Source organism: Leucoraja erinacea, chromosome 4 (genome assembly GCF_028641065.1).
Source record: "Leucoraja erinacea ecotype New England chromosome 4, Leri_hhj_1, whole genome shotgun sequence".
In the NCBI taxonomy this organism is placed as follows: domain Eukaryota; kingdom Metazoa; phylum Chordata; class Chondrichthyes; order Rajiformes; family Rajidae; genus Leucoraja; species Leucoraja erinaceus.
Genome location: NC_073380.1, coordinates 80,159,304 through 80,179,329, shown reverse-complemented (window position 1 = coordinate 80,179,329; position 20,026 = coordinate 80,159,304). Strand labels below are relative to the sequence as shown.

General features: G+C 41.1%; 1 protein-coding gene across 1 annotated transcript in view; it reads right to left on the bottom strand.

Moving 5' to 3' along the window:
* Positions 1-10,990: 10,990 nt before the first annotated feature.
* tgfbr1b (transforming growth factor, beta receptor 1 b) overlaps positions 10,991-20,026 on the bottom strand; it is a 62,998-nt gene continuing 53,962 nt past the window's right edge. Inside the window, exon 9 of the mRNA XM_055634625.1 lies at positions 10,991-14,578. Coding sequence (XP_055490600.1) covers positions 14,453-14,578 — 126 coding nt within the window. The 3' untranslated portion in view covers positions 10,991-14,452. The remainder of the gene's footprint in view (positions 14,579-20,026) is intronic.

Genomic DNA, 20,026 nt, shown 5'->3' with positions numbered 1-20,026 from the left:
GGTAATCCCGTGCTACCTGCCCCATGGTGGGATAGTTGGCGGCTAAACCGTCTCCCCCACCTGGTTTGTTAACTGAGGAGGGGGCTGTGGAGCCCCAGCAGGACCAAAAATAAGACCTGCCAAAGGGCAGATGAGCTTCTAGCGAGCCAATGGCCATCCATACTTCAGTAGAAGGTTGCAATCACTGTCGTACATAGCATTATAAGGAGCGAAGAAAAACGTAAAATGTATTTCTTCCCTCTATTTGCTTCGCAAAAGAGAAGTTGTTACCAGCATCCCTCTCTACATTTTGCATGGATTATGCAGCCCAGGCACCTGCTATGTTATCTAATGCCTTCTTCTACAGCACGAGCAAATCTCCAGCAAGGAAACTGGTCTGAATTTAATAAATTGAATTAATTGAATACATTTTATTAGCCAAGTATGTTTGCATACAAGGAAGTTGCCTTGGTGCTTTGCTCACAACAACACGATATACAGTAGACAATTAAAAATAAAACATTATAATTTAAACATGTGAAGAATGACATAAAATGCCAGATCAAAGGGAGGCCACAGACTTTTGGTTATTGAATAGAGCTACTTCTCGTGGGAAAAAAAAAGCTGTGTTTATGTCTGGCTGTGGCGGCTTTGACAGTCCGGAGTCACCTTCCAGAGGGAAGCGATTCAAAGGGTTTGTGGCCAGGTAGAGAGGGCTCAGAGATGATCTGACCCACTCTCTTCCTGGCCTTTGCAGTGTACAGTCTGGCGATGGGGGGGGGATAATGTGGAACTAGTGAGAGAACAGGTGATCGAAGGTCGGTGTGGATTCGAGGGGCCAAAGGGCTTGTTTACATGCTGCGTCTCCAAACTAAACTAATCTCTTAATGTGCTTTCCCTTGTATGTACAACTGTTAGTATAGTCTCCATCATTTAAAGTCTTTATATAAATAGGCCAAAAAAGGCATTAAACATTTTTTTCAAATGTTGTTTATAGCTAATTAAGTGCGCTAGTTGTTGCATGAATTTCTGGCAAATGTGCTTATACAGAGTTGCCCGTACCTTGTTATCCTGCAGTTTTATGATACACTTCACCAGGGGTCAGGCTACTGCTTGCACTGTGCTGTAATGACTCAATAATAAGCTGATGACATGGGAAAGGGGAAAGGGGAAAGGTTGGCAGTTACAGTACAATCTCAAAATGACGATGAGGAAAGAATAAGAACAGGACCTACACTGTGTATGTAGCAAGGATATGGTTTAATGACTGATAGTCACCTTGTCGTGTTGGAGGAGCTTGTGTGGTCCTGAGAGTGATGCTGTCTGGGGCTATGCTCCTGGTAGGGCCACTCGTGGCGGTAAGGTCGAGGGGGAGGTCTCTGACAAAGAGCAATCCAACCAAGACCTCAATGGTGGAACAGGCGGAGAGGGCGATGGCTGACGTTAGTGGAGCGTCACGACGGCTGGGAAGGCAGATGAAGGCTGCAGCAGAAAAGGGTCTCCGGTCATCTTAGACTCCACGCCACTGGATCCTGACCCAGATCTGTCAAGGACCATGTGGTGGGTGTCTGTGCACCAATCTCCCTCCCCGAGTTAGATGTGGCCCTTGAGGCTAAGGGGATCAGAGGGTATGGAGAGAAGGCAGGCATGGGATACTGAGTTGGATGATCAGCCATGATCATATTGAATGGCGGTGCAGGCTCGAAGGGCCGAATGGCCTACTCCTGCACCTAATTTCTAAACAAAGTCACGCACTGGCATCCTCCAACCCTGGAGACACCCATGGTCTGCCATGACCGTGGGGGGCGCCTAAGATTCCTTTAAATCTCCTACACCCTTCCTTGGTAACACCCCGATGTAATCAGTAAGGACTCAACGGGTAGCCCATTGCCATTGTTAAATGACCTCACCAAATGGAGGACAGCATTAATTTAAACCAAACCCAACTTGCATTAACAATCTGGAAATCGATGTGACTGATGCAATTGCCCTGATGCACAATAAGACCTGGAGATTTCTACACTTTTTCTCCTTCAGAAGAAGTCTTCTTTCAACACCTGCATTTCTTCCCCCTTTATGTCAAGTACTTTCCCAACTAATTCGCTGAATCCTTTTTATGGATTCACTTCAGACCTTTGATTCTCCTGTTTAAAATCGTTACTCGAGTCCAAATACATTTCAGTTTCCCATCTTTTGCCAAGCGGTAAAATCTGCTGTTTCAAAGCAATCAAGGGTATGGAATGATGAATTAGTTACAGATTATAGACAATAGGTGCAGGAGCAGGACATTCAGCCTTTCGAGCCAGCACCGCCATTCAATGTGATCATGGCTGATCATCCACAATTAGTACCCCGTTCCTGCCTTCTCCCCATATCCCTTAACTCCACTACCCCTAAGAGCTCCATATAACTCTCTCATGAAAGCATCCAGAGAAGCAGCCTCCACTGGCCTCTGAGGCAGAGGAATTCCACACTCACAACTCTGTGTGAAAATGTTTTTCCTCATCTCCGTTCTAAGTCAGGAATTATTGTACATTGGATAGCCAAAGTCATTGCCAAAGGTGCAGACTTGTGTTTGCATAGAAAAGATCCAGCTCTCAGGCTGTGGAAGACTTGGAAATACATTGCCTTCTTGTCTGAAGAAGGGTCTCGACCCAAAAAGTCACCCATTTCTTCTCTCCAGTGATGCTGCCTGTCCCGCTGAGTTACTCCGGCTTTGTGTCATCCTTTCATCACTGGAACCAAAGACTAGAACAATGTTGGTGGTCAAATATTAGCATATATAATGAAGTCACATCCAAGTGTCCTTTGTAAACTAGGCAATTTGCCAGCGTTGGGCAGGTTAAATGAGAGGCATTCATTAAGAGCAGGTTTTAACAAGATATAATCCTTTTAATAGTAAGCTTTGAATAAATTGTTCCCATGATAGTTGAACGACTACACTCTTACAAAAGAAATCAAACAACATTTATACCCCTTCATTCTTGTCAGCCGTCTAAAGGAAGTTTACAGTGCATCATTTTTTTGTTAGATTTGGTTCTGATTGAGACCCAACTTGCATTTCCACACCAAAGTGTGCCAGACAGGAACCATTGAGCCTGATGGGGCTGTACAAGATAATTGACGGAGGGATTGACAGTGGGGAGATCAGGACAATCTTTCTCAGCCAAGGAATGGTGGGAGTGTGGAACAGGTGCAATGAAAATGGATGGAGGATACAGAAACTTTCAACTAATGCAAAATGTTAATGGTTGAACACCAAATTCTACCTTGCAGAAAATTCTAACCTATGGAGTTAATAATAATATTAATAATTCATTTTATTTGCTGGCGCCTTTCTGGATACCCAAGGACACCTTACAGGACATAAAATCACAATACATTTATCAATAATAAATTCAAGTTGATTAAAAACAAAAAACAAAAAAAACAAAAAATACACAAAAAATTTTAAGTAATTAAAATCAGGGTGAACATGGTGTAAGTTATGTCGGGTATGCTAATCTAAACAGATGTGTTTTGAGTTGTGATTTGAATTGATCGATAGTGTCCAGGTGACGGATGGGAGGTGGGAGAGTGTTCCAGAGATGTGGGGCAGAGCAGCTGAAGGCTCTGGCACCCATGGTGCTGAGTCTAAATGTGGGGACAGTTAAAATTGCAGCTGAGGAGTGTATGGTAGCAGCAGGTCAGAGAGGTATTGGGGAGCAAGGTGGTGTAGGGCTTTGAAGGTCAGCAGTAAAATCTTGTAGTTAATCCGGTGGTGCACAGGGAGCCAGTGGAGCTGAGTGAGGATGGGTGTGATGTGGTCCGATGATCTGGTGCGGGTGATGATCCGGGCTGCAGAGTTCTGAATGCATTGGAGGCGATGAAGAAGTTTATTGGAGGTGCAAGTGAGGAGGGCGTTGCAGTAATCGATGCGGGATGTGACCAGAGCGTGGATGAGGACTTTTGTATCGTCTTTGGAGAGTTAAAAACAATGTGCTGAGATTTTCGATTGTCTAACACTTCTTTTCTTGTCGCTGTGAACATAGTGGGCTGCTGGGCCTCTTATGGTTCTGTAGACCACCAAGATTCTGAGAGTTTCATGAAGGCTTTAAACCACAAAAAGCAAACTAGCTGCTGGGCTTGCTTTTAAAGATCAGAATTCTTAGATCCCAAGAAAATGAGGGATATCTTAACTTCGATTTTTATTTAATGGAGTCTTCCAAAATATCATAAAAGCATTTCCAAAGTGAAATCAAAGGAAGACAAAACAAAATGTGTTCAACAACAACAAAGTCTCAATATAGGTTTTAACATTGGAAAGGAAACTTTCTAATGTAATGTTAAAAATTGTACAAGGCATTGGTGAGGCCAATTCTGGAGTATGGTGTACAATTTTGGTCGCCTAATTATAGGAAGGATGTCAACAAAATAGAGAGAGTACAGAGGAGATTTACTAGAATGTTGCCTGGGTTTCAGCAACTAAGTTACAGAGAAAGGTTGAACAAGTTAGGGCTTTATTCTTTGGAGCACAGAAGGTTAAGGGGGGACTTGATAGAGGTTTTTTTAAATGATGAGAGGGATAGACAGAGTTGACGTGGAAAAGCTTTTCCCACTGAGAGTAAGGAAGATTCAAACAAGAGGACATGACATGAGAATTAAGGGACTGAAGTTTAGGGGTAACATGAGGGGGAACTTCTTTACTCAGAGAGTGGTAGCTGTATGAAATGAGCTTCCAGTGAAGGTGGTGGAGGCAGGTTCGTTTTTATCATTTAAAAATAAATTGGATAGTTATATGGATGGGAAGGGAATGGAGGGTTATGGTCTGAGTGCAGGTATATGGGACTAGGGGAGATTATGTGTTCGGCACGGACTAGAAGGGTCGAGATGGCCTGTTTCCGTGCTGTAATTGTTATATGGTTAAAACTGTCCTCTTGATTTTTCTTGTTTAAGAAAAAACTGCAGATGCTGAAAAAAATCAAAGGTGGTCAAAAATGCTGGAGAAACTCAGCAGGTGAGGCAGCATCTACGGAGCGAAGGAATAGGTGACGTTTTTGGTCAAGAAGAAGTCTGAAGAAGGGTCTCGACCCGAAACGTCATCTATTCCTTCGCTCCATAGATGTTGCCTCACCTGCTGAGTTTCTCCAGCATTTTTGCCCATCTTAATTTTACAGGCTAGTTGCAGGAATTATTATTTTATTTTAACTTCCTTTATTATTCATCTTTGTATCATGAAATTGGCTAAAATACACCCAGTCTATCAATACCCACACACATTAGTATCGATTGCATGCACAAAAAACTGTAGATGCTTAAGTCTTGAGCGTTAAAAAGCGCTGGAGGAAAGCAGCAGGTCAGACAGCATTTGTGGAGCTTAGGATTCTTCTTTAGATTGATGGAAATGGAAAAGACGTGATGGGGTGGAGTAAGAATAGAGACAAAAAGGGTGCATATGTGAAACATGATAAGGAAGATGAGGTCCCTAAATGTAGAACCAGAGAGAAGAGTGAAGGTTGGGGGGGGGGGCTAGTACAGATTATCAACGGTGGAACCTCAGCTTTGACTCTTGTGGTAATACTCATAAGTTACGATGACCAAAAACTTAAGCATTATTACAGCTACAAAACAGCAACCACAAAAAGATGCACGTTGGGCTGACAGATCCACGGTTTATTACATTTGAACATTTCTAGCCCGCTAGAACTTACTAAATTCCGGAGACGCATCTGTTATCTTTGCAATCACTTTTATATTGCAACGGACAGGTTATCAAGTCTACAGGATACGTCAGCGTTCAGTCACGGTAGATTGGCTGGTACCTTTTCCCCAGCAATTATTGGATTTTGCTTGTCATTGAATAAATATTTAACAAATGTCTCAGTAATTTCCTTATTTACCTCTAAGGAAACATTTACTTTGTTTGCTTCATTCTTATTTATATACCGTAAGTTCCTACAGTCTGTATCTCGATAGCTTACTACTTTCTTTATCAAGTCATCCTTTGCCTATTTATACATAAAAACCTCATTATTTTAGCATCATTATGCTCCAATTCTTTCATTCAATATCTTGGTTTGCGTGGATGAATCGTCTATTTCTTTCAACTGCGCCTCCATTTCTCACCCAGGGAGTTGAGATTTGGCAGATCCTCTGCATGGGAACAGACTTACATTGGACGGTGGCACAGCGGTAGAGTTGCTGCCTTACAGGGTTTGTAGCGCCAGAGATCCGGGTTCGATTCCAACCACGGGTGCTGTCTGTACCGAGTTTGTACGTTCTCCCCGCAACCACATGGATTTCCTCTGAGATCTTCGGTTTCCTCCCACACTCCAAAGACATACAGGTTTGCAGATTAATTGGCTTGGTATAGTGTAAATTATTCCTAGTGTGTGTAGGATAGACTTAGTGTGCGGGGATCACTGGTCGGCGCAAACTCGGTGGGGCCGAAGGGCCTGTTTCCGCGCTGTATCTCTAAACAAAACTTGACTACTGTAGAAGTGTCTTTCCCTGAATACTCCGTCTACACACCCAACTTCATTCTCTACAACTTAAATCCGAAGCTCCTTATCCCTCTTTTTGGGTTTGGACCATATTACCAAAAAATCTCTTGTATGAAAAATAGCAAGTCTGTAGCTTCTGTATCTTTTACATAAATTGCATTAGGATGTAACCGTTACCCTTCACTAAGCAATGCTTCAGTAGTCATAATGATACAGCGTGGAAACAAACCCTTCGGCCCAACTTGCACACACCGGCCAAAATGTCCCAGCTACACGAGTCCCACCTGCCCGCATTTGGCCTGTTTCCCTCCAAATCTGTCCTATCCATGTACCTGTCTGTTTCTTAAACATTGGGATAGTCCCTGCCTCAACTACCTTCTCTGGCAGCTTGTTCCATACACCCACCACGCTTTGTGCGAAAAAGTTTAGATTCCTATTAAATCTTTTATCCCTTCACCTTAAAATAGTTTAATGGTTAAGAAGAGTCTTTCTCTCAACTCATCTGCTAATTCCTTACCCTCCTTGCACAGGTAGATTTCTTCCTTGGTCTATTTCCTAACAATTGTTTGCTCTGCCTTTCAACCTGACAACATGTGGCTTTGTTTAATACTGTTTTAATCATGGTCAGATTTTATTTTCCCTTCTCCGCTGCTTTGATAATTCTACAACTGCAAACCCAGCCCACCACAGGAAAACAGAGGTGCGACTCATCTAAGCTGTGCTTTCCCCAGCTTCCCCAGAGGGTGCCAGCAGATGCGGAGAGTACTAGAACAGAGATGATCGACCTGCTGTGGACATGCTCACCTCTGCGTTGAAACTGCTGGAGAGAAGGTTGTGCCTTGAACTCTACAATGTCTTGGAGCCAAGCTGATGGTGTCTCATTGCAAGTCTATAAATAAGAACAGAATGTTCCAACACCACACAGCAGATCGAGCGGCATATGAACAGAGAAATCGAGCCAATACATCAGAATGACAACCCTTCATCAGAATGAAAGAACTGTCGATGTATTTTTTTGGTGTTAGATCGGAGTTAAATTGCATTTTGCTCCAAAGCAAATGGGAATAGCAAAACCATTATTCAAGTGTCAAGCCTCAAATCAGGTTAGACGCATATTTTTTCCAAGAGAAACAGAAAAATCTATCCTTGGAATTGTCTCATTGTATATCCAAATCTTTAAGATGGTCTTGATCAGCACCAGCGAATTAAACAACATTTCCAGCCAAAAGTTGAATCATTAACGTGCAAATTAAAGCACCCCTGACCCAGAGAGAATTTGCAGCAACCAGTGCAACTTGGGAAGAATCCAGAAAAGGAGGTTTCTCCAGTTTTATCAGAAAGACAAAACAAACTTTTATATACAAGGAGAAATTATTTTTAAAACACAGCAGATTATTCCAGGTAGAAGAAATACAGTGAATATTGATGCATATTCCAAATTATGATAAAGAAACTCCAGTGAAATTCCTGGCCAGTAAGTTTAAAAACTTTCTTTTTTTTTTTTTAATGTATTTCATTGTCGGCATGTTTGTGTTTTCTATAGGAACAATTTAAATTCTGTAAATTTAATTTGGAATGATTAAAATCACATGTATTGAGGATAATTCCATTGCCTCAAGCGACACGAGAAGTGATATCTTGGCATGGTCTCTACAGCAGCTGATTCATTTGTAGCCATTCGGTTCAAGAGCAGTGTTTTATTGTTGTATGTCCCGAAAGGGAATAATTAAATTCTTACTTGTTGGCAAATTTTGAAGTATGTAAAGTTAAGACGACTGTAGAACATTTAGAGTAAATTTAGAGTAAAAAAACCAAAAATAGCATCTAGTTTAGAGTTTACCTGGGGCATAAATTGTAAAGAACTGATGGTGGAAAAAGAGATGGATTATAAATATATTTTTAGCCCTGGCAAAAACAGGAAAGCAGACTATTATCTAAATGGTGGCCGACTAGGAAAAGGGGAGATGCAGCGAGACCTGGGTGTCATGGTACACCAGTCATTGAAAGTAGGCATGCAGGTGCAGCAGGCAGTGAAGAAAGTGAATGGTATGTTAGCTTTCATAGCAAAAGGATTTGAGTATAGGAGCAGCGAGGTTCTACTGCAGTTGTACAGGGTCTTGGTGAGACCACACCTGGAGTATTGCGTACAGTTTTGGTCTCCAAATCTGAGGAAGGACATTATTGCCATAGAGGGAGTGCAGAGAAGGTTCACCAGACTGATTCCTGGGATGTCAGGACTGTCTTATGAAGAAAGACTGGATAGACTTGGTTTATACTCTCTAGAATTTAGAAGATTGAGAGGGGATCTTATAGAAACTTACAAAATTCTTAAGGGGTTGGACAGGCTAGATGCAGGAAGATTGCTCCCGATGTTGGGGAAGTCCAGGACAAGGGGTCACAGCTTAAGGATAAGGGGGAAATCCTTTAAAACCGAGATGAGAAGAACTTTTTTCACACTGAGAGTGGTGAATCTCTGGAACTCTCTGCTGCAGAGGGTAGTCGAGGCCAGTTCATTGGCTATATTTAAGAGGGAGTTAGATGTGGCCCTTGTGGCTAAGGGGATCAGAGGGTATGGAGAGAAGGCAGGTACGGGAAACTGAGTTGGATGATCAGCCATGATCATATTGAATGGCGGTGCAGGCTCGAAGGGCCGAATGGCCTACTCCTGCACCTAATTTCGATGTTTCTATGTTTCAGATAGTACTTTGAACAAAATTAGGATTACTAGTTGTTGCACCCATTGATCCACAGCCAGACTTTAAAGAAATATTTGCACAACTATTTGACCATTGAACTCATTCATGTAAAAGTCCCTATACAGCAAATTCAAACCAACGTGCTGAAAACTTACTTTAATGGAACAGTTCCTTTCCATTTTCACGCAGGAAAACTCCAACAATGAGAATATACTTCATGAAACCAAGTACTGGGAATAATAATATTATTTACTAATAGTTTGAAACATTCAATTTTTGTTTCACTTTGACAAATTCAATTGGTCAGCATTTGAAGCCACGGGGAAAAAGATTCAGGATTTTTTCCAGATTACATTTGATGAAGTGCTTCCCCGGTATCAATTCAAAACAGTCAAAATGTTTCTAATTTTGACTTTTTTGAGGAAGAATTTCAGAACAAATAGCAAACGGGTTTTTTTTTTAAAACCATATTCAGTCCTTCGTCTATTTTAAACACCAATAGATCACTCAACCTCAAAAGGAATGCAACGCTTAAACAACATGTCCATAACTTTACACAAAGAATAAATTAAGGAAATGTCAGTAAAGTATTGTGATGACATGTATATAACAATTCAGTAATAGCACACACTCAGTCAGAGTTGTACAGCACACAAACAGGCCCTTCAACAGATCATATTCATACCAACCTTATTGCCTATCTACACTAATCACATTTGCTCACTTTAGGACGTTATCCTTTATGCCATGCCCGTTTAATTTTAAATCTGTCTAAATGCTTATTAAACATGATAATGTATCTGATTCCACCACCTCTAGCAGCTTGTTCCAGATATCAACCACTGAAAAACATCCTTTGAAACTCTTACCTTTCATCTTAAACCCATGGATTCATATATTTGATACCCCTATTATGGGGTGAAAAAATGGTTTCACAATATTACCCAATATTATGTCAGGTGTGCTTCTGGAGAAAACAATCCATCCTCTTGGGGGAAAAATACGTCAGCCTGTGACCAGTCAGTTATATAGCACAGAAACAATCACTTCAGCCTAACTCGTCTATGCCACCCAAGATGTATATCCAGCCTAATTTCATATGCCTCCATTTGTCCTATCTCAAACTTCTGTATCCAAGTACTTGCCTGAATATCTCAAAACAATGTAACCATACCGACTTCTGGTTTCTCTACAGCTTGTTTAATATATATCAATTAGAAAAACCAAGACACTCACCCACTACCCTGTGTCCCATCACCAAGCCAATTTTGGATTCAGTTAGAAAGCTTGCCTTGAATGCCATGTACCATTTGAAACAATTCAAAAACAATCTAAAGTGAATGACAAAATAAACAAAGGGAGATTCCAATGTCTGAACATGACTAAAAGTTTTCTTGGAAATTAAAATCCTGCAAAGAGTAGAAAAGGGGAATTCTTTTTAAATGTGGCAGTTGTGAAATCAGAAATTATTTAAAGTTCAACAAGTGTATGTAGTTGGGAAAGCTGATTTGGAGTTGGAGCAAAAAGCAAAATACTGACGATGGACTGACAGACTAACTGTGTAGATGTCTGTGTAAACACCTTCAAAACAAAGCCTGCCAAATGTCTGGGGAAGATACTCAGGTTAAAAGTTCTGCATAAAGTTGCTGTCTGTAGGAGCAAACAGTTGAAAATAAGTCATATCCATTGTAATGCCATATAATTTAAATTAATTACACCGGTCTGTTTCCACTTGGAGACGAGATTAATTCATCGCGTCGGGGGAGAAAAAAAATGCAACAGTCATGGTGAAAATTTAACCTGAAAAGAAAAAGAAATAAGACTCACAAATCATTTATCTAGGTGATAAACAGTTTATTTTAATCTGGTTTTGTCAGATGCATTGTACAATGCCAATACTTTCAATAAGCCATTTAACTCAGTATCTAGCATTGCCCATCTTTGTTGTGCATGTTGTACAAAAGAGCATGATTTTAACAATCAGGGAGTTGTATTACATCATTTATAATAATTGTACTTTAGGAAGAAAGGAGAAAAAAAATTGTTGAATGCTGTATGTCTATTTACTGACTCCCGTATCTTTCTTTTTTTCCATACATTTTAGCTGTAAAGCTGTACCTCCAATGAAAAAGCAATGCCAGGGCAGCATGGATACTTCCTGGATCAGCAATTTTATACAAACAATAAAAAGGAAGATCTAGTATACAATAAGCCAGGCGCAATACATACACAAAACACTTCAGTACCATAGACAGATACAGGATTTAAATTAATACAGCAACCATATTTTATATAAATCAACATGAGTTTGCAAACGTGCCGAGTTACTGAAACTATCAGTGTGATATAATATATATATTAATATATTTGTGCATATATATAAAATATCACAGACACAGTGAGGTAAATATAACTTGGTCATTCGGAGGTATCTTTAATTTAAAGCAGAATTACATAAAATTGTTTGAGTGTAGAATAAATGTTCTGTAATTGGGGGCTGCATGGCGTAACACCATGCTGGTGGGACTGTGTTAGAAAGGGCAGGTAGTGGCATTCGATACAGGAAAATAAAGTCAACAGCATTTCATAATTTAACATTAACATATGCAGCAGTATCACTTGCATATACTGAGTTGTCATGGGTAAATTCAATATAGTAATAAAGAAGCACATCCGATATGCACACTTAACATGCTGCAGATCACAGTAATTACCATGGTTTTATAGGGAGGTGCCCATTTTGTTGCGTTCATTCGCTAACCATACAAAACTTGTAATACGATAAAGACGTTTTCTGTACTATACATTTAGACAATATGCTCAGTGATTACTTACAACAGGAATGACTGATGAGAAATCTTTCGAACAGAGCTACCACACATTTTACCCAAGGGCTTAGCAGCAGTTCAGCCACTTCAGGGGCCTTCATTGCTTGCAATTATAATACTGTTTCTCAGCCAGGAAACTACACACTGAGATTAATGATGATAGAAAAAGATCTGGATTTATTTGAGCTAGAAGCTATACGCAACATTTTCTATATAGTGTTTCTCCCTGCTTTTCTACTAGGTTTATTACCATGTTAATCACACTACAGATTTTATGATATTAAAAAGTAAAAAGTTGTAGAAATAAAAATATTTTCTTACACTGGGCTTTCTCATTTGTAAATATACAATTATATGTAAACTAAGTTAAAACTAAAAGCAAGACTTATCTATGTATTTCTATTTGTGGATCTATTTGTAATGCACCAAATGGATTAGTTAACTGCGTCTTTGCCAAATTCAAGGAATAACAACACTGCACATCTGTACTGCAATAAACAGAACTTGAAGTCTTTCCACCCCAGGTTAAATTTGGATGTTGAATCTTTATATTCATCTTCAAACACCTGATAAGGCAGACTCCATAATCAATAATTGCAGTGTATAAAGTCGGAAAGCTGTGAAATTGTAATTTTAGGCCGTTTCTCCCCCAAAAAAAGTAAAGCCCAAGTGTAAGCAGATTGAGTACTCCGAGAATACCTAGCAGTAGGTGATCAGATTGCCTTTGATTTACACATGGTTCAAGATATTACAGTGCGAGATCATAAGGCCTATTATGGCATTTTGTGCAAATAAAAACGCAGACTCCCAAGCTGCAAAAAAGATAATTTCATGAATAAATTGATTTCATTCCGATTTTGCGCTGTTTCTTGTACCTGCAGAAAATAGTCTTTTAAAAATCCAAATAAAAACCCAGTCCACTCCAAATAGAAACTTCATTTTTAATAACTATTCTTATAATTCTAAATTCATTAAAGCTAATTTGAGTTTAATGGCACCTAAAACAAAGCAAAGTAAAATGTTTTCACCCCAAAAGATGGCATGATAAAATGCACACAATTAATGCACCGAGTAAGACTTCATTGGGTCCTTAGTGTCACTGCAAATGGAGAGAGAAAAATAGGCAAATATTTGTCGATTAATCTACATACTATGCTACATACAATAATAATAATTCATTTGGCTGCTATCATTTTGTGTTAAAATGCATTATAATTATATTTGGTTGAGAGGCATTTGCTATATTATGTACTTTATGTTAAAAATTCAACAACGTCAAAATAACTCTTCCTTAGCAAAAATGCATTTGACAGATGATACTAGAGCAAATTTTTACCAAAGGTACCCAGCATCCCACCCCCCATTTCCAAGAAGCAAAACGTTTCTTGTCAGGAAGCCAAGTTGAAGAATTGCAAGTATGTTCCTTGCTATTTTAAGTGGCTGCTTCCACCACAGCACAACAACCAATGGAAGTGCATCGTAGAATACCATAACCATATTCCTATAATTTTCTTTTTGATGTTCATGGAGTAGAGGGTTATGAACCTCCACCAGGCTATTGGGAATTGACGTTCATATGTTTAAAACAAAAACTAGAAAAAAAATACTAATTGCAAACATTGTCTAGTTAAAACAAAAATGAACTAAAACCCAGATTGAGGCTCTCACTAAATTACCTCTAAACCTGGAAATTGTACATGATACAGGTTAGGGTTTTTTTTTTTTTTACTTCTGGCTACTATACATAGGCCCGATTTGCGTACCCATTTCAGAAAGTCACAATTTCAACACAAATCTTATTCCTGCAACAAAAGAAAAGTAGCAACAGTTAATGCATTTGTCTCAGTCTTGTTCCCAAGTATGTAAGCCATTTCAAAGTGGCGTAATGGCTCAAACCAAATGTGAAGTGTAGAATTCCTGACTCAAAAGTTTTAGCCAATAAAAGGTGAAAATAAATTGCAAGGATTCAAAATTATATTCACTTGGTTGAATTGCTAAGCAGTAAAACCAGTACTCAACCCTTAGACAGAGTACCCTTTGTGTGTAATACTGTATCTTGCACAGACATTTATATTCCTTTGTGGGACTAGCCCCATTACCAGTCTCTTCAACATTTTGGGGCAGTATTGGTAAAGGCTTAAGTGTTCCAGCTTTTCTACTATTAAGACCAATAATAACACTTTGTCATCAAGTTAAATGTTAATTTAAAAAAAACCTACGCTACATAATATGTCAATGTCCTGGGAAGGTAGTGTTCAGTGCACAAAGTGGACCTCAGCCTGCGCTCAACATGTCCATTAGAGAGCTAGGCATGATGGAAATTTCCTATGTAATTTAGAAAATGTGGTGCAGACAGAGTGATCCATCTTCTGCTCCCTCGATGAGGTAGAACAAGAATCCCTTCCAATAATACTGCAATCCACTTGCAGTTATCATCCTATCAACTCGATCTCTGGACTGCATCCGACTACATCTTTATGCCTTCCTGTTGGCTGAGCTGAGACAACGTTTTCTTGATACGAAGAGCAGTTAATCTGGCTGCTCCATTGGCGTACCAACACTCACGCATGATTTTGGCCATTACACGTAGAGCCTGCGGCAAAGAGATAGCAGGATTAGAACAAGTTGGCAATCCACAGTGAAGAGAATAAATACCAAAACCTACAAGTTATATCTAAAATTCTCCCACATTTGCATCCCTGGTTGAAAATATTTCAATCTTTGAATCTAGATATTCTTCCAAATATAATGATAGGCTAAGGATCCAGTTGAAACAATCTCAAGAGTCAATTAAACTATATCATTGACAGCCAAACAATAGTCTTAGATGCTTGATCCTCTCATCTTTGATTAACTAAAAGAAAGTAGAAACTAAGCAGAACTCTAATATTGACATTGAAGCATGCACTGGTTAAGGGGATAGGCAAAGACAGCTTTGGTATTGTTAGTAAAAACTACAATGCTAATCTAGCAACTTGAAATGGGTTTTAAACTATATCTTTGTTTTCACTTGTCGGAAAGTTCGAGGTGAACCAGTTTTCAGACATAGACCGTTGGAGGTGAAAACTTCTGAAAGGAGGCTGTTAATATTTACTCATTAAAGTAGATTAGATAAAGTCAGTTGCATGTGACGAGCTACAATCTATAATGCTACAGATGCACAAACATTCTTCACTGAACTTTGCACAACCAGACAGCAGTATTTTTGAGATAATCTCCAAAGTGAAACATATTAAGTTTCCAAGAGCTTGCAAAAGGGGTGTTCGTTATTTTAAAGAAAAACCTTCTTAGCCAAGTCAATTGGTGCTAAAGTACAGAAACCAAACAGCACTGTTGTGTAATAGATTTAAATTAAAGCAATTTTACACCACAATGCAAATATTCAAATTATAACATGATAAATTGCACGATGAACATTTCTACCTTAATAACTTTAAATTTTATAATCTGTTAAAAGAAGACCAAGTGGCATCATTCCTGGTGTACAAAGTGTTAAACTGAATTTATTTGATCTCAGAGATCCAATATACAATGCCCTCCATAATGTTTGTGACAAAGACCTTTCATTTATTTATTTGCCCCTGTACTCCACAATTTGAGATTTGTAATAGAAAAAAAATCACGTGGTTAAAGTACACATTCTCAGATTCTAAAGGCCATTTTTATACATTTATTTACATTTCACCATGTAGAAATTACAGCAGTGTTTTTATAGTCTCCCCATTTCAGGGCACCATAATGTTTGGGACACAACAATGTCATGTAAATGAAAATAGCAATGGCTAGTATTTTGTTGCATATCCTTTGCATGCAATGACTGCTTGAAGTCTGCGATTCATGGACATCACCAGTTGCTGGGTGTTTTCTCTGGTGATGCTCTGCCATGCCTGTATAAGCGAGTTCGGTATTCCGACTGCGCATGCCCAGATCATAGGTCACTAGCTATAAAACAGTCTTGGCAACGGTGGTGCTGCATTGTGTGCAGGCTTGCGTTTTTGTTGTAGTCGGGCCCAGCTCTCCGTCGCTGCGAGCGCTGTTCAGTTGCTGTTGGGCCGTCCCCGTCCCCTCCCTGGAGTCCCGTTCCTGTCTGGAGGTGTCCGGGGTGGCCCTGGGCTGGCGGGGCGGCCCCGGACATGTAGCTGCTGTATGTAGCTTTGCCTGTCCCGCCGGGTTGGCCCCGGGCAACCCTCCACCAGCCTCCCCCCCCACCCCTAGCCCCAGCAGCCCTCCATCACCGATACCAAGACCCTGCTGAAGATGGGCAGCCGCCGGGCGACTCGGAGCTGCAAGTACTGTTGGTGATGGTGGTGCTGGCGGCAGCAGCAACCTCCGCCTCCTCCCCTACCCAGCCCCAAGCCCAGAGTTCTGGCCAGCTCTAATTCTGGCCTGAAGGCCACCCGCAGCACGGCCCAGCCTTGTGTCGGGCCGGAGGAGGCTGAGCCCAGGCTGGTGCTCTGGTGCATGTGTGGCCAGGGCCCCCGCTCCTCCTTGGGGCTGTGGGTGAAGTGGCAGCGGGTACCTAAGGGGCAGAAGCCGGTGGTTTGCAAGGTACAGCTTGTACTCGTGGTGGCGGCTGAGGTCATGGCCAAACTGGCACTTGTCGTTGTAGTGGGGAGCGAGTTTCTCTGGAGTTGTAGTGGGGTTGGGCCGGAGTTGGCTGTGGGTCTGGGGCCGCTGGTGTTGGAGTTGGCGCTTCTCCGCGCTGGGCCTGGTGTCGCGTTGGTCCGGACGTCTCGAGTGGGGGGGGGGGGGGGGGAAGGGTCGGCAGCGCTTGCGGGTCACCCCTCAGCCCGGTCCCCCCCCCCCCCCCCCCCTCCCCGGTCTCATGATTGGAGGCCGGAAAAGTTCTAGCTTGTCTGTTTCACAGTGATATTGTTTGGAGCTTGTATCAATGAACCAGTATTCCAAAATTGTAAATAGGAGGACAGCTACAAGAAAATAATGTAGAATGACGAACTATCCTGCTTAGCCTCTCCCTTTACATTTCCAAATTTGGAAAATTATGTTAGGCCCCAGGATACCGTGAACGATCCTTGTGTATCTGCTGTTCAGGGACATAGAGCTAATGCTTTTGCTGGGAACTTATGTGGAGAAGGAGCTAGTATTATGATGGCTAGGGAGGTTTCTGCAATGGTTGGCTGCAGTGTCTGCAGAAACACTAATCACATAGAGCACTGAGGATTCCAGGGGAAATTCCCAGGTTTGTTTATATGAAAAGGTCCTGTTTCCAAGTATGTGCTCAAAAGTTCCTACAAATGTTCTGCTTCGAGTGAGTGTTTGATTCCCGTCAATTAGTTCAGCAAACAATTTAAGCAAATTTTGTGGTTCCAATAATCAAGTAAACTGCAGTCGCAATAAATTGGTCGGAAATAATCCAAGTTGGACAGGGCCCAGACTTTGACGGGAGGGACATTGGAGGGTGGAGATGATATGTACAGTACACCAAGTAAGCAAATTCAATTCAGCAAATCCCACACATTTAGAGATAAATGTACATTTTGTAGTCAGTCAATCATTCAGCATTGTTTTGTTGTGATTCATAAAAAGAGTTGAGTATAGGAGCAAAGAGGTCCACCTGTAGTTGTCCAGGGCCCTAGTGAGACCACACCTGGAGTATTGTGTACAGTATTGGTCTCCAAACTTGAGGAAGGACATTCTTGCTATTGAGGGAGTGCAGCGTAGGTGTTCAAGGTTAATTCCCGGGATGGCGGGACTGTCTAATGTTGATAGTTTGGAGCGGCTGGGCTTGTATACTCTTGAATTTAGAAGGATGAGAGGCGATCTTATTGAAACATATATAAGATTATTAAGGGTTTGGACACGCTAGAGGAAGAAGCATGTTCCCAATTTTGGGGGAGTCCAGAACCAGGGGCCATAGTTTAAGAATAAGTGATAAGCCATTTAGAATGGAGATGAGGAATAACTTTTTCACAGAGAGTTGTGAGTGTGTGGAATTCTCTACCTCAGAGGGCAGTGGAGGCTGGTTCTCTGAATGTTTTCAAGAGCGAGTTAGATAGAGCTCTTATGGATAGCGGAGTCAGGGGATATGGGGAGAAGGCAGGAACGGGGTACTGATTGTGGATGATCAGCCATGATCACATTGAATGGCGGTGCTGGCTGATGGTAATGGAGAAGATGTGGTTCCTGAACCTGGAGGTCACTGTTTTCAGGATTCTGTACCTTCTTCCCAATTATATTAGCAAGATGAGAGTGGCCAATGTTCAGATTCAGATTCAATTTTAATTGTCATTGTCAGTGTACAGTACAGAGACAACGAAATGCATTTCGTTGTAATGCAATGCAATGCGAAATGCAATGTGCTGTGGGTCTTTGATGATAATTGCTGCCTTTTGAGGCAGCACCTCTGAAGACCCCTTCGAATGCGAGGACTGACATCTACACAACAGGCCAGGTGATGTATACCGCCTTCTGCAGCTGTATTTGTTCCTGAGCGTGCGAGTTACTGAATCAATCGGTCAGTATGTTCTCTGCCATACAACTGTAGAAGTTCGACAAAGTATTCGGTGGCATACCGAATCTCTTCAATCTTCCCAGGAAATATAGATGTTGATGAGCTTTCTCAGCAATTGCATCCAAATGCTGGACCCAGCACACATCTTCACAGATATGCATGCCCAGGATCTCAAAGCTGCCAAAAACAGATTTATAGATCCACTGTTTCTCACGACTGTTTTCTTTCCTACACATTTCATTGATCCCCAGCTTTCCCCCATGTGATGTCAACAATCCGCTCCTTGGTCCTGCTAACGTTGATAATCTGCAATCAATCTTCCTCCTGTACCCTACACTCATCATTACCCATTTTCCATCCAACAACGATGGTATCAACAGCAAATGTAAAGATGGAGTTGGAGCTGTCTCTTGTACACAGTCATAGGTATGGAGAGAATAGAGGTTTTCCAGCATTTTTGTCTCACCCGCTGAGTTTCTCCAGCATGTATGTCTCACCCGCTGAGTTTCTCCAGCATTTTTTGTCTCACCTGCTGAGTTTTTCCAGCATTTTGGTCCATAGATGGACTGAACACATAGCGTTGATGTGTTCCTGTGTTGATGATTATCGAGGAAGAAGATTTGCCAATGCATCCCGATGTTGATGAGGAAGTGGAGGATCCAATGAGGATGAGAGGCGATCCAGTTCTCTGAGCATGATGAACAATTTAGAGGGGTTGATGTTGTGAACACCAAGCTGTAGCTGATGAACAGCAGCCTGTCGTACATGTTCTGATTGTCCAAGTGGTCCAGTGCAGAGTGGATAGCCAGCGAGATCGCACCCCCTGCTGGTCTATTGTACTGGTAGGCAAATTGTAAATGTCCAAGTCCATACTAAAGTAGGAGTTGATATGGTTCATAAACAACTTTTGAAAGCACTTCATCACCATGGAGATCAGTGCAATTGGTCAGTATTCATTGAGGCATGTCCCCTTGCCCTTCTTGGCACCAGTATTATGGATTAGTGTAGGAAGAAACTGCAGATGCTGGTTTAAATTGAAGATAGACATAAAAAACTGCAGTAAATCAGCATGTCAGACAGCATCCCTGGAGAAAATGAATAGGTTACGTTTTGTGTCGAGATCCTTCTTCATACAAATGGATGTCCTTTTAAAGAAGGCGGGGGCTACGGTTCTAACTAGCGAGATGTCGTAGATATCTGCAAAAAATCCAATCAGTTGGTCTGCATAGTTTTTAAGTATACCATCAGGGCAGAGGACTTCTAAATCTTACAAAAATCATTAAAACCGCAATGCTCAGAGCTGTAAAAAAACTCTGTACGTTCACGACGCGATGAAGTCCAACCTCCAGAATCAATTCAATAATGAAACTGCACTTTCTTCAATGTGACATCAAAACTGATCAAGCATAGGTAAAAAGTAAATGCAGATGACATCACTAGAAGCTGCATAACTCAGCACAAAATATTACCAAAGACCTCCTCTGGTTCAATTATTACTTGACTGATCCAGTACAGCTCTGGTTAATGGACTCTGCTGGTGAAAGTGATAAGCCTCCCTCATGTGGATGA